Below are 15,069 nucleotides of genomic sequence, written 5' to 3' on the forward strand. Positions count from 1 at the left end.
AAAAGTCAGGAAAAACGTTTCGAAAGTGGAAATTAATTGTCAGATTTCCCAGCGAAATAAAATTGTCCATTTTGATCCAGTTGTCTCAAATTGGTTTAATTTTATCAAAAAAGTGTCAATCATGAATTGTTTTAGAAATTTAAAGAGCTTTAAAGCCATTTTTTCGAAATTCGAGAAAAAAAATAAATTAGATTTTTTAATAGGAAGTAAGTATTTTTGTTCCATTCATTTGCAGGGTGGCGCTGTTTTAAAACAAGGGTGTTTTAAAACAGTGTTTGAAAACGCTTGTTATTTTTCAATGCTTAAGGTTATTGAGGTGTATATAAAGCAAAAGGAGGCAGACAAATAAATTTAAACCTTAAATCTTTTTGCTTTATATGCACCTCGTTTTACTAAGATTCACAACTTGCTAAGAAAACTTAAAACAACAGATGTTAGGAAAATCGATTTGGCTGACCCAGGGGCGGATTTAGGATTTTCTCGAGGGGGGGGGGATTTTTTTGGTCGACCAAATTGATTTTCTGAGCTCTCCTTAATCACTATAAAGACCTCATTCTGACCAAATTTTCTGCGCCGCAGGAAAAATGTTTGAAAAAAAAACAGACCAAAAAAGGCGTTTTTTGCAAAAATTTTGACCGAAAAATTACCGCTTTTTCGGCGCGCGCTCCCGCCTCAAAATTAGTATAGATTAGCGCCGAAGGTGCCTTTAGAAAAATGGTCCGTCACCCAAAATGGATATCTCAAAAAAGTACAAAGGGTGGTCTCTGGGTTACCAGGGAGTCGAAACGCTGAGAGGGGGGCATCCCCCCCTAAATCCGCCCCTAGGCTGACCTTTCCTTTAAACTAAAGGCCCTTGTCCCGAGTTTTTCCGTTGATGAGATTCGTTCACACCGATAGGCACCAGCGGACTTAGAGGGGCGGACGCACCCCCCCCCCCCTCTCCCTCAGGGATTCGACCCCCTGCCTAGCCAAAGGGTCCCCCACTTTGTACTATTTTGAGATATCCATTTTTGGTGACGGACCATTTTTCTAAAGGCACCGTCGGCGCCAATATATACTTATTTTGACACCCCTCGAGAAAACCCTAGATCCGCCCAGCCGATAGATACAAAAAATATCAAAACTTGCCTTCTTTTTAAGAGCATTGAACGAATCGTCAAAAATATCCGACATTATGATTTTAAACTTGTTTTAAAACAGTTTTAAACGTTTTTTTTTTTATCAAAACAAAGCACTTTAGAGGTCACCCTGTTCATTTGCCTTCATTGACTCTTTTTCAACTGTCTGTTGGCCATGTTTGCCCTGTACCATTGAGCTTTTTCAGTGGTGTCCTCGATTACGATTTACCGTGCGGAAGAGCCTGGGTCTGCCATTGCTACGGGAATTGCTGGCCACTTTTGAGAACGACTTCGTCATTGCTGCAGTAGCGGGAGCTCTGAAAAACATCTGCATTGATCTTGACAACAAGAAATTGATCGGTAAGCAATTTAAGCAAAAAAATCATTGTTAGTTTGTCGGGTATTATCTTTCTGACGCATGATCTGTAGTACAATTTTTTTGACGTCCAAAAAATTTTTTTCATGAAAATTTTGTTCCAAAATTACTTTTGAATGTTAAATTCATATATCGTCGTTGTTTAGAATTTTTTTCTTTTCTATATCTTCATATAAACGCAAAATTCTAATAATTAAGAAAGTTTTTCAAATAAAAATACCAAACTTGAAAATAGTTAAGCAATGAATTGCAGAGCCTTTTGGTGAAACAAGAAGCATTTCAAAAAAATCCTGACAATTTTTTGCTCTCGCAATGTGATCACTTTAAACTTTATCAGATTTCAAATAATTTTTCAGGAAGTGTCTTGCAATCGGGGCCTGGTTTTTTCACGTAAACCATTTTTCTTTCAAATCTGTCAGTTTCAAAGCTCTTGTATAGTTCTTAAAAAGATTTTTTGTTTTTCAGGAAAGTCTTAAAATGATCTAATAACTACAAATGTGCATTGTCCCGAGTTTCGTTGATGAGATTCGTTCACACCGATAGGTACCAGTGGGTTTAGAGGGGCGGACGCATCCGCACCCCCTTCCCTCTCTCCCTCAGGAATTCGACCCCCTGTCTACGTACGGGTCCCCACTTGTACTATTTTGAGATATCCATTTTTGGTGACGGTTTCTAGTGAAAAGTAGAACTTAGTTTTTAGATTCCCGGTGAAATAAAAATGTGCCAATCAATCCAGTTTTCTCAAATTGAGGTAATTTTGTCGAAAAAGAGTGAATCATAAAATTTTCCTAAAATTCAAAGAGTGTTAAGGCCGGATATGTTTAACTTTGAAAGTCGAAAGTTGAAATTTTTACAAATTTCATCAGTTTTTTCTCCTTCCTTCCGTTCATTGGCTTTTTTTCAAATATCTGTTGGCTAAGTTTGAATTTTCAAACACTAATAGGTTCTTTCCGAATTGGTCTGAAGGTTACGCGGTTGCCTTGGAATCCTATGGTCTGGGGTTTAAGTCCTGGTTGGACCTGAATTTTTTCAGCAGATATGATTTTTTTCAGGGAAAGTTTGATTTTTTATACTTTCGTTTGTCTGCTTATTTTTGTCGGCTTAGTTGCCAATGCATGTAGATTTTTCCTTGAACAATTTTTTTTCTATATCTGACAGTCACCCTGTTATTCTGTCAATTTACCAGCTTGGTTTTTGATTGAAAACTTTTTCATTAAATGGTTTCGGCTCATGGCATGGTATAACGGCGCTTTTGTTTCGTGCTCAATAGGTGTCTACCCAAGTACTGATCGCCTATTGGCCGCTCGGTTAATGACACTAAAAGCTTATTTAATGCTTGTGGTTTTGTTTTGTACTGTTTTTATTCAGTTTTGATTATATTTTTGTCGTAATGATTTCGTCTTATTTTCTATTCGTATGCTTGCAATGCTACGCTTGCGTTTTATCGCAAGTGATACGAACCTGTGCTTCGTTCTGTGTAAATTTTGGGTTTAGAAACTCAATATTTCAATCAAATAGGTAGCTCTATTTGCAAAGGCGAGCATTGTGTTATCAATACAATTCAACTTTTTCCGATCTAACTCGTCGTAATTAAAATGCTCATTCTGATGGCATTTTTGCTGCTTAGAACTAGCAATAGAGATGGCAATTATTAGCATATGCTAGCCGTATTTTTGGTGGCTGTTTTGATAAAGTCAGCTCATGGCGCAGATGCGAGGACGTGAGGTTCTCAATCTCCAGGTTGGGGTTTCGATTTCATGTAACTTCTTAGTGCCAATTTGGTGTTTTGTCGCCTCTGATTTCTTGTCTTGTGTTTTCTTCTGTGTTCAATTTAGAGTGATTTTTGAGCTTGATCAATTCGCCGCTTGCGCAACGCGTTAAAAGAAAAATGGAAATTTCCCATATTAGCATTTTTCAAGTTTACAGAAATTGATCTAAGCTTAAATATAAGTTTCTGGAGAAAAAAAAGTCGAGCACAAATATTCCGTCAGTTACTAGTTACATGTTACATGTTACATTTTCTACAGAAAGACCAAAAGTGATTTTTGTCCACCACCTCAATCTTTTTTGGTTTCAGGTGTGCATTGTACCTCTGAACTGATCAAACACCTGCCAGTCGACATTGAGAACAACTTTGAGAACGTGTACTGTGAGAAAGTGGCCTTCGTCCTCCTTTGTCTGAAGGAGCTCTGTCGAGAGACTAAGTCCTGGGTGGGGGACGAGAGAGCGAAGGAGAAACAGAAGGTGCATGAGGACAACTGCAGGTAGGTGTCACCTCACAAAACGGAGTGAGTGTGTTCTGCTGTTGTGCTAATAAATGTAGAATCGGTTATTATAAATTAAGAAATGTATTTTATGGTGGAATTGGGTACTACTTAGAACCAAGCAATTTTTTTTCCTGGATGTGCATTCAAATTTCCCCAAACCCGGGCATTAATATCAAACATTTGATCACTTTGAACAAGTACCCAAAAGAGAGTCTTATTGTCATTGTTTCAAAACACGTAAGAGGAAATGTGTGGCCCAGCGAACAAAAAAATCTCTCAAAGATTTCTGTTGATCTCAATATATAAACTTGACATATAATTCAATAGTGTAATCAATTAAGTTGAGTTAATCAATGCGAAGACTGTTTTTTTTAAGCTTTTTATCATTTCTACGATATTTGCACAGCAACCGGCTACTCTTTGTGTTATTTAGTTGTTGCTATAACAACTCAATGTTGCGATTGGTTACTCGTATGCTCAATTTTAGATCGGAATTTGTTCGTTATTGAGGTAATGATATTCTCTGTTCCTATTGCCTACTCCTACTCTTGTATAAAATGACGGTATCAGGTTGTTAGTAATTGCATCCTCATAAATCATTTGATAGATGATTTAATTGATTGTCGAATATACCTAAGTCTTTTTAAACAGAACCCTTAGCTGATGTCTGGAACCCTGAAAATGTTGCAAATCATTTGCGATTCGAGATCTCCAAAATAGTTTTTTTTTAAAGTACCGCTAATTGAGGATGTTTGTGTAGGTATGTTCTACATGGCGATGGACTGAAGCTCATCATTCCCCTTGCAAAGTACAGAGATAGGAAAGAGTCGCAGTCACCCATTGGTACGTACTTTTCGATTTTTGTCATCGCGGCAAAAGACACAGAAATTTGACGACCTTTCTGACTTAATTTGCTCTTTGTTTTTACCGAATCATATTTAGTTCTTTTTTAAACCAATCATATAGCGTGACTTTTAGTGCCAATTCGGATAGTGAAGATAGCAGAGGAGCTGCTGGTTGAGATGTGGAACTGCAAGTCCATGCGGAAGGAGTACAAGGAGAGTAACTTCAGGAGGCCTCACTTTGACCCCCGGGCACTGGTGGGGGTGGAGAGAACTCACGAGCCCAAGACAGTCTCATCCACATTGGTCAGTGCAGTTGTTGCGGTCGTTTTTAAAGTTTGAAAGATCGATGAGATTTATTTAGTTTTTTGGGGGGTCTCTTTTTCCTTTCCCGCATCTGCAACTTGTAATTAGCTGAGTTCTTGTCTGACTCTAACTAATGCTTGCTTGTCTACGTGTGATGTATTTAAGTATTTCAAAGTGTCGTATAAGTACAGCAATTTGGTTATTCTTTTTTATCACCATCTCAAAACTGATGAGATCTTTTGTAGCAAATTGCTGTAATTATACGACACTTTGAAATACTTAAATACATCACACGTAGACAAGCAAGCATTAGTTAGAGTCAGACAAGAACTCAGCTAATTACAAGCTGCAGTTTTGAGATGGTGATGAAAAAGAATAACGAAACTAATTGTTTCGTTGTGCTTTCAGCGCAAGAGTAGAGCGAAGTCCGCTGATGACCTGAACAACAGCTTCGGAGGCACTAGATCCAGACACGGCACTGCCAGCAGAGGCGCCACCGCCAACCGTCACGGGGGGTCTTCTACTATGGTCAGTCGTGGGGGTGGGGCAGGTACAGCTGGGGAAGGAAGAGGCGACTACAACGGGTATGAACAGGGGGGAAGCTACTCTGCGAGAGATGCTGCAGCAGTGAGTCCAGCGATGACTCCGCACAGCGTTACCAGTGGCGAAGCAGGGCAGTTGCAGCCGGATTATAATAACCTTAATCGACGCTATTCGGGTGAGAATTTGAAGAAAACGGATTGTTTATAAATACCTTAAAAAATTTCTTTATTTTCGAATTCTGATGTGGTCTTCATTTTAAGGTTGTGAGCCATTCAAGTTCTTGATTAAAGTTTTGTCGAAATGTTTGTTCTTGGTCCATTCTAAACGTTTTTGTATCTTCTGTAAGTTTTAATTTGTTCGTGTTTTTAAGGCGATAATGGCGATAACTACATGCAGAATGAATATCGTCCTCAAGTAAGTGCCATGCGTACAACACGTACAAAACATCACTGATTTCTTAAATTCCATATCAGGTTTCTAAGACACTGATTTTTTTTCAGGATATGATGGATGCTCCAATAGCTGCCCCAAGGGGCTTGGATCCGTTTCAAATTCAGAATATGAGCCCAAATGTGAGAGGAATTATCTGAATCCAAAAATAAAATCATTTGTTAGACCACATTTAAGATTAATTGCACTTTAAGGTTTGCTTTCATCAGAATAAAGTTGCGGTTTTGGTTTTTGTTGGGGGTGCAGCGATAAGCATGTGTGTCTATCAGCTTGTGAACATAGCTTTAATTAGAAAAAACAACAGAGGCAAAATCCTTTTTTCTATAATCATTAGATAATAAGGGAACTAAGAATTGTAGGCAAATTGAATATTCGTTCAAAACGTGCAGTTTAAAGTTTACACGCAGTTTTACATTTAGATTTTGATTAATCAAATTATGAAATAGTAAGCGAGCCAACCACATTGTTTTACTTGGGCATTCTAATCGACGGTCCACGATTTTGTTTTTCGAATGTTTGTTGCTAAAAATATTTCTTTTTTCTAAATGTAGTCTACTTACATCTCTCGGAGTTCTAGTTTCTTCACTAAAGTGTGACTCAATCTCAGGTCTGTTATTGGGAATGCTTGCCGTGCTATTTAGTGAATGTTGAAAACGCTTAAAGAATCGATATTATCTTTCCCTTCAAAAATTCTTCTCCAATTTGATGGACTCGTCTTTTTGATTAATCCGCCCAAATTTGCGTGAAAGCGCAACAACTATAATGAGCACATGCTGCAAAGACATAGTAATTTTCAACCTATCAGGCTCGAACTTTTTTATTTCTTGGGTTGAAATTTTGACTCGGGCGAATTTGGGTGGAGTAACTATAAAGACCTCGGTGGAGTTTCTATACCTGACTGAATCGTACCCGTCATAGCAGTTTCAGTGATTAAATAACAGTTAAAAAATACTTTTGATTATTCAATGTAGTGGAAAGAGATTTATTGTCTTTAAAATGAGATCAAAATCAAGATTTTGGGTAAGTAATAACTATAAATAACACCGTATTCAAAGTTTCTCGTAAAATAGTGTGCAATGAATTCGTTTTAGTTTAGTTTGCACTAGTAGAATGTGATAAAGGGGCTCTTCTAAAGAAATAAGGATTTTCAATCAATTAACGTGATTTTTCTGCTCAAATCTCGTATTATCGTATACTGAATGATGATTTTCTAACGTAGTTTTCGGGCATTGGGTCCATATGGCATGGGCAATTCCCACAGTGCAAGAGTGCGTTTATTGACGTGTGTGATGATGGTATGTGTGTGTGTGTTTAGTTGAACCATTCACCAGTTAATAGCGTCACTTCGGATCGCAACTCCACCTCCTCTCATCAATTTGCACCTCCCTCTGCTAACCACAGCATCCGAAGCAACAACACCACCACCAACCAAAATCTAAGCACGCCTCACCAACCCTCGCATGCACAAACCAATTCTCCTATGGTTAATAACTCACAAATGGGTGGTGTGTTGGATTCCCATGAATACTCGAGTGTGAGTGCTTAGATATAGCTCATCATTACACAAGCAAGGCTTGTGTTATAGTATGAACTCTCTTTTTCCAACCTAAGTCGCAAATATTTTGAAAGTGTTCATTTTGATCAATAACCAGCTATTAAGTACAGCCAATGCTAAGGATATTAAGACTATTATATTAAAAATTGCACTTTAGCTTCAAGTTATCATGGATATATAGCGTAGAGGTAGGGAAGGAGACCTGCAGCAAAATAAGAGGGTTCGAACCTGGGCAGGGTCGGATGTTTTCGTCCGCTCTAAATTGAGGCATGTTAGTCGGTAATTTTTTTTTTCAAATTGACTAGTACTGCTAATGATAACGCTACTGGATAAAAAAATGAGTAAAACTTCGACTCTACAAAAACTCTTATGTGATGCACGCCAATTATGAGTCTGCATGATTGCTAAGTGGCGCAAGCCAATTATAACGCATAGTCATATTTTTTGCTTGTGTTTGCGAAGTGCAACTTCCCCTCTGTGTAATAATTACTTTTCGTTACCTATCTCTTTTTGGAATCATGCTGGTGGATAAAATAATTCAAGTGAATGATATCTCCAAAAAAACAAAGCACAAAAGATTCAAGAATGAAAAAAAATGCGATTTAGTTTATTTTGAAAAATCTTCCGAAATTCTCCCCCTTTGCTTGACTTGTCTTTTTGCTTAATCCGCACAAATGTACTTGAATGCGCATTACTGCTAAATTTACCGCGTTGATCCATCTATGATTGTCAGAAGCTCCAAATTTAGTCAATCAATTTGGAACATTTTTCTTTTCTGATTTTGACCTGGGCGGAATAAGTTAAAAGACCCAGCTGGGCTTTCTTTGCATGTCTTCATCCTACCCACCGTAGAAGTTTCAGTGGTTTGGGAATAGTCAAACAATGCTATATGACTATGCAACATAATATATGGAGAGCTTTTTTGGATAATGGAAAAAATAAATGTTTTGAAAGGATCATAGTATTTGTACACTGTTTTCTAATATGTGATAACAAAATCAAAACTTTTAGTTCACCCAGAATCATAAAAAATCCTGCGTTCATATTTTTTATAACAATGTTTGATGAATGCAATTTTTCTCTGGCTTACAATAACTGTTAATTAGGTACCGGTCTTCTCTCGTGACAGAAGGACCGTTTGCACGCACCGATAAATTTAGCTTATTTTATTCAGATGTTCGAATTTTTAGCTTATTTTATTCAGATGTTCGAATGCAGAGTTATGATTGGCAAAAAAAAAGATTTAGGGCATTCAATCATTTTGGCATGAGGTAAACCGGCATGCGATGGAAGATTGTGTATTGATTTTGTGTTTATTTAGTTCCACAATTCGCGAATTAACAGCGTCACTTCGGATCGAAACTCCACCTCCTCTCATCAATTTGCACCTCCATCTGCTAACCACAGCATCCGAAGCAACAACACCATCAACAGCAACAACCATCTTAACCCACCTTACCAACCCTCACAATCACAAACCAGTTTGCCCATGGCTAATAATTCACAAACACGTGGTGTGTTGGATTCCCATGTATACTCGAGTGTGAGTGCTTATATATACGCAATCATCATCATGATGATTTTTAGTAGCCGCTTATTTTTTCACACCAGATGTTAGACACGATATATTCGGTCAAGTGAATGTTTTCCCAAGATAAACTTTAACATCAACATTTATTCCTCTGAGCCGTACATTTCCAAAATTTTTATCCAAAAAAAAATAACTGGGTTATCCTTCTAGATTTATTCCTCTGCGCCCAACAATTTTTCCGAACTTTTGAAGTACAGCCTAATTCAGTTCTTTGCGAAGTAAAGTTGCAGTTGTGGTTCAAGATCCTCGATATTACCACAAATTGAACGAAATCGAAGTTTGATTCTTTCAAAAGTTTGTTGTGTGCACGTTTTGTGTTAGTTTTTGAACGGCGTGTTGTATTAATTTGATTCTAACAGAAGTGATTAGCTGGTATAGGAGTATTGGAGCATACCTTGGTTTTTTCAGAGGCCTGAATACTTCAACTCGTTACAGGTACAGGCGTGATTTCTTGAGGCCATCAATTGACGAAACTGAACTAGTATGAAACCTCATTTTGCACTGATTGTGAAAATATCATGCATCTTTTTTTAAGCATTGGGGTATTTACACTTGCTTATTTACACAGCTTAGTGTGTTATTAGGAACCTTCTTTTTTTCTAAGCTAGCTCGCAAATAAAAAAGTTCATTAAAAGTGTTCACTTATTTGGAAATTTCTCTGTAGCATTGGAAATTGCATAGATTTTTCGAGGTAAATAACTTGAGTAACAGAAATAATGAACAATTTCGAATGTTTATTTTTTTTATAATTCAGAATAATCGTCTTCTTTGGCGATTTTGCCTAGCAGTAATTTCTATGACTGGAAGACAAATGTCCTGAGTTCGAATCCGGCTTTTGCAGTATTTTTTTTAAAATTTGCGGGCCTATCAATTATCGGTTTACTTTTGTTGGCTTAGTTGCCTCTCAGCGCGAAACTTAAGAAGTAATTAATTCAAGGCCCTTTCAGATTGTAAATATCTTTTCACAAAAATTTTTCAATTTTTTTCGGTTCGTGGTTTTCGTCCTAATTTCTGTCGGTTAATTTTCCGTTTTTAAACGCCATTTTATCTGGTAGGGCTTTTACTGGTTTACTTTTTAAAACATGGGTTTTCGTTCTTCTCTTAATTGTTCAAACAGTTTCAGTTTATGTTATATCGACTTAGTCCGCTTATTTTGCGTCATTTCGAGAGCAAAATATATCCGTTTGGGATTTTTTGTTTCAGTTTGGATGGGTCGTAAAAATTTGTCATAAAAAGTTTTGGCGACAAATTTTGGCTCGAAACCTGTTGAGCCGAAAACAAAACTGTTTTCAATAATGGGTTTTCGTTTTTCTTCTAAATATTTAAACAAATTCAGTTTAGGTTATATCGACTTAGTCCAGTTATTTTGCGTCATTTCGAGGGCAAACAATATCCGTTTGGGATTTTTTATTTCAGTTTGGATGGGTCGTAAAAACTTATAAATTTTATGAAACTTTTTATGACAAATTTTTACGACCCATCCAAACTGAAATAAATAATCCCTAAAAGGATATTGTTTGCCCTCGAAATGACGCAAAATAAGTGGACTCAGTCGATATAACATAAACTGAATTTGTTTAAATATTTAGAAGAAAAACGAAAACCCATTATTGAAAACAGTTTTGTTTTCGGCTCAACAGGTTTCGAGCCAAAATTTGTCGCCAAAACTTTTTATGACAAATTTTTACGACCCATCCAAACTGAAACAACCGCTCGGTAAATAGTTTTCATTCTTAAGGGCTGTTTATGAACTTCATCCGATACAATTATGATGTTTTTGTATCTGTAATGTTTCAACTTTTGTCAAGTTATTTTTTCCTACGTATTTTTCATTCACTATTTTGTGGCGCAATGTTTTTTTTCCTCGGTATTTTCATTCACTATTTTGTGGCGCAATATTTTTTTCTTGCATCGCAAGTGTTGCAAAGCTCCGTTTTGCCTCTGTGTGTAATTTGTAGTTATTCTCTATCCTGATTTAGTACATTATTACCCATGTGGTTATTAAGCGTTGTTAAACCGGAATGTATACATTTTTCAGGTCAACAACTTGTTAAACATAATCACTTGTATCTTGTTTGATAATAAATGCGAACTTCTATGCGTCCCTGGCCAACTTGCCTGAAGGTAACGAATATGCTTGGGATGTCAAAGGCCCTGGGTTCAAAACTGACAAGGACCTGTTTTTTCTGTTTCAAAAAAAATGGTCGGTTTTTTTTGTTTCGCTAAAGAAGTTCCTCAACCCAGGTTAATTCGCCTCATTTTGTATCAGATTAATCGCCCATTTTTGAGTCGTTTCAAGGGAAACACAATTTAAACACTCCCCTCCGCACTCCCCTTGGAAAATGTCTGTGGGGAATATTTGACTCATACTTTTGATTTTTTTTTCTCGATAACTACTCCTCTCAAATCTGAGTTTTTGGTTTCAATTAATAAAACGGTTCTGAAACGCTCCGGGCTTAAGCGGCTACGCCCAAGTTGTTTTACGCATAATAGTCAAGTTTTTGATATTTGACCGTTTTGTGAATCTTTTCCACTTTTCTCGAAAACTAACCTCTCAAATCTGTTAATTCGAGTTCAATGGATATAAAGGGCATTGGTTAGCTCCCCTGCATTAGCGGCCACTAACAAAATTTTAAACACAAAAAGTAATTGCTCTCGGAAATGTCAAGTTTTGATTTTTTGACCGTTGTGTAAACTTTTTGAGTATTTGTTCAATCAAAACTACAGGTTGAGTGAATCACATCAGCATAAACAGCTGCGCCTTTTGTCACACAAAAAGCTATGATCTCGAAAATAACAAATTATTTTTGATTTGTTGACTGTTTTTTTTTGGATTTTTCTCGCTAATCTCACCAAATCTGATATAATAGGTTTAATCGAAACTACAGGTTGTTGAAAGCCTACCTTTTTAATTGGCTATGCCCACCTTATTTAAGAAAAATTTATAGCCTTTAAAGAAGTCAAAGTTTTGAAACTAAGACAGTTTTTCCGGAAGTTTTTGACTTTACGCGAAAACTACCATCGTTATTCTCAGGTTGTTATCAATCGAGAAATCGGTTTTGGGAATCTTCTCTACTTAAGCAGCCACAACCTGCTTTTTCCAAAAAAAAAGTTATGGGTTTTGGAAAGTCTTTTGACCGTTTCACAAGTTTTTTGAGTTTTCTTGAAATTTAGTCAATCAAATTTGAGATGAAAATTTCAATTGATAGATCGGGTTGCGATCTTTGTTCCTGCTTAAATTTTTGTAAGATTAAAGTTATATTCTTGGGAATATTGATTATCTCAAATTATTTTATTTTTCTCACTCATTTTAATAGAGAACCAACTATGTTTTTGGGCGAAGTCCAGTTTTTGAAATCCCATTTTTCGTGCCGCATCAGCATAGCAAATTCATTTTTGACTTTAGTTTTTTATGTTTTTGTGGTATCGCAAATGGTGCGCAGCTCTGCTTCACCTCTGTGTTAGGAGCCGATTAATGTAGTTCAAACACTGATGTAGGTCGCGATGATTTTTTCTTTTTTTTTCAAGAGGTTCAAACTTCCTTTTTCGCGGTTTGACTTGATTTCAAAGTTCAGTTGATTTCCTTTGGTGAAAGGAAGGCAAATTCCACAATCGATTAACAAAATGTAAAGGTCACAAAAGGTGATCGTCTCCTAGTTTCGAAAGTGGAATTTATTTATCGAATTTCCCAGCGGAATAACAATTTTACCTGTTGATTCAGTTTTCTCAAATTTGGGTAAATTTTATCCAAAACTGTCTATCATAAATTGTTCTAAAAGTTCAAGAGCTTCAAGGCCATCTATTTTTTCTACGAAATTCGAAAGTTTTTTGCTTGAAAAGTGTGTTTGGCTTAAATGGTTCCGGCTTTTTTTACATAGATTTAGTCACGCTATGTTGCATTGTGTTAAGTTGAACAGATTTAATTCTTGTAGTTTTCTCGATGTTTTTCCCAAATTAAACAGCATTTGAGACAAACGTACGAAACTTTTGTAGATTGTTTTATTTTATTTTTTGTCCGCTGGCTTACATTAATATGTTTGCGTTTTATCGTGTGGGGTGCGAAGGTCCGCTTAGCCTCTGTGGTCTAAAAACTCCTCAGGTGTCGATTAATTCTAATTTTGAACGAGAGCGTCTTTTTTCTCAAATTTTCGAAAAGATCTTTTTGAAACATCGTCCTTGGTGACGGTTGTTCGAGATCTACTGTGAACTGCGCTCGTTGCTAGCAAAGAAGCAACGTTTACACTTCGCAGCCTCGAAAAACAATCCCAAAATTACTTTTAGGCATTAATCACAGGCACAAGCGCCCTTCTCATATAAACTTAAGGTAGTCTTAAGTAACAATTTTCTGCCGTGAACAGCAGCAACTTTCTTTATTTAAAGTCCGTTGAATTGATTTGACAATTGTGCTCAACGAATTGTAACTAGCTCTTCACTTCTCGCCTTGCAAATTTTCCATTTTTGCACTACTTTTGAATGCTGTTATGGCTAATTTTGCTATGAAGTATGAAGAAAAAATGTGTTCAGAATAGTTACGTTAATTTGTTCTCCTTGCAAAATTAGTTTCCTTTTGGCAACGTTGAGACTTTCTCAAATTTTAAATTCAAATGTGTGGAAAATAGCTTTTTTCGATAAATTGTTTGGGAACAGGTTTTACTCGAGTTTTGTCTGCAGATTGACAAGCAAGGACGACATGTTTCCTCTGGCTACAACTATAACACACAAGTATCAACGTCCGCGCAACGCCAGCCACATCCGCACTACATGCACCAGACGTCACACGCACCCCAGAACAACTCAGACAGCGACGCAGCCGGACACTCCTGGGTTTAAAGAGAGAATTGGCGACGTAGTTCTAATTACGTAATCTCAATGAAGTAAAATCCAGCGATGTAATCGCAGTTTCTGGGAAATTTTTTGGAACTTGGTTGTATCTATAAACTATTTAAAGGTGATTTCAAATAATTGTTAAACGTAATACCGAAGGCAATTGTATTTTGGGTGTCGACGACAAAAGTTGGACTCGAAATTATTTTCTAAAATGTGGTTGCAAAAATTCTTCCTTGAAAGTATGTCTAGATTCTCCTGCGAAACTTGTTCAGTTAATTTTGTGTCCAAAAATATACTTGAACATGCCGCTACTGATGTATTATATTGATGTTTCATCCTATAATTTTGAACCTGTTTTTTTATTTGCTTTTTTAGTTACCGCCTTTTCAATTTCCTTGTTAGAATTTTTTCATAACATTCAATGATATTGGTTGTTGGATCACAAAACTGAAAGATAATTCCCGCATTTTAAGTGTGTTAAAATCGCAATGAACAATTGAATGCCGTTTTTGACTTATTTTGAGTCTAAATTCTATTTCATCCTGGGATCCATCTATCATACATGTACCCATTTAGTGCCTCTATGCAAACTTATAAAGTAATTTTAGTTTTGTAGTATATGGGAAAAATTGTAGAAACGATCTCTCCGAAAGATACTGAGTTGAGGTAACAATTTGATTTTCTTGAATTTATGCAAAAAAGTTGACCTCGTTATTAGACGCCTGAATTTTCTGTACTTCAATTCAGCGATAAGTAATTTTTCATAGGATCAATTTCATCATGATGGCGCTTTGAAGTGTTTTCAATTGTGAATATCACGTTTTTATGTAGTCTGAAATCATTAAAGCTAACCTAATGTACATTTTGTTTCTAATTAGAATCCCAAATTTGCTTTAACCGCTAACTCATCGTAACTTTTGTAACGAGTTCTAAATTTTGTAAATGGAAATTAAAATTTATTCACCTTTTCTTCGTGAAAGCCATTTGTTTTATCTAGTGACAAATTCGCCGATTAAGTTATAAACACCTCAGAAGCGACTAAAGACTAATCAGTAGGGCACAATTGTATATTTATTGATTAACTGTTCTTATTTGTAATGAACTGAAGACACTTTTTGAGGTCGTGATGCTTGTCGGAAAAAGTCTTTTTGTGGTTTGACTTTTGATTTCAAGTCAAGTTGTTTTGCTATAAGG

General features: G+C 36.4%; 1 protein-coding gene across 1 annotated transcript; it reads left to right on the plus strand.

Moving 5' to 3' along the window:
• Positions 1-1,240: 1,240 nt before the first annotated feature.
• Positions 1,241-14,854, plus strand: LOC134856004 (uncharacterized protein DDB_G0283357-like; the record flags this gene model as incomplete). The annotated part of the gene is made up of 10 exons (XM_063872371.1): positions 1,241-1,478; positions 3,572-3,758; positions 4,522-4,604; positions 4,740-4,909; positions 5,318-5,627; positions 5,823-5,866; positions 5,953-6,024; positions 7,218-7,436; positions 8,779-9,000; positions 13,720-14,854. Coding segments are annotated over 10 exons (1,704 nt in total), but the record flags the coding sequence as incomplete, so codon positions are not given.
• Positions 14,855-15,069: the final 215 nt, after the last annotated feature.

The sequence above is a fragment of the Symsagittifera roscoffensis genome, unplaced genomic scaffold (genome assembly GCF_963678635.1).
Source record: "Symsagittifera roscoffensis unplaced genomic scaffold, txSymRosc1.1 SCAFFOLD_203, whole genome shotgun sequence".
Lineage (NCBI taxonomy): Eukaryota > Metazoa > Xenacoelomorpha > Acoela > Convolutidae > Symsagittifera > Symsagittifera roscoffensis.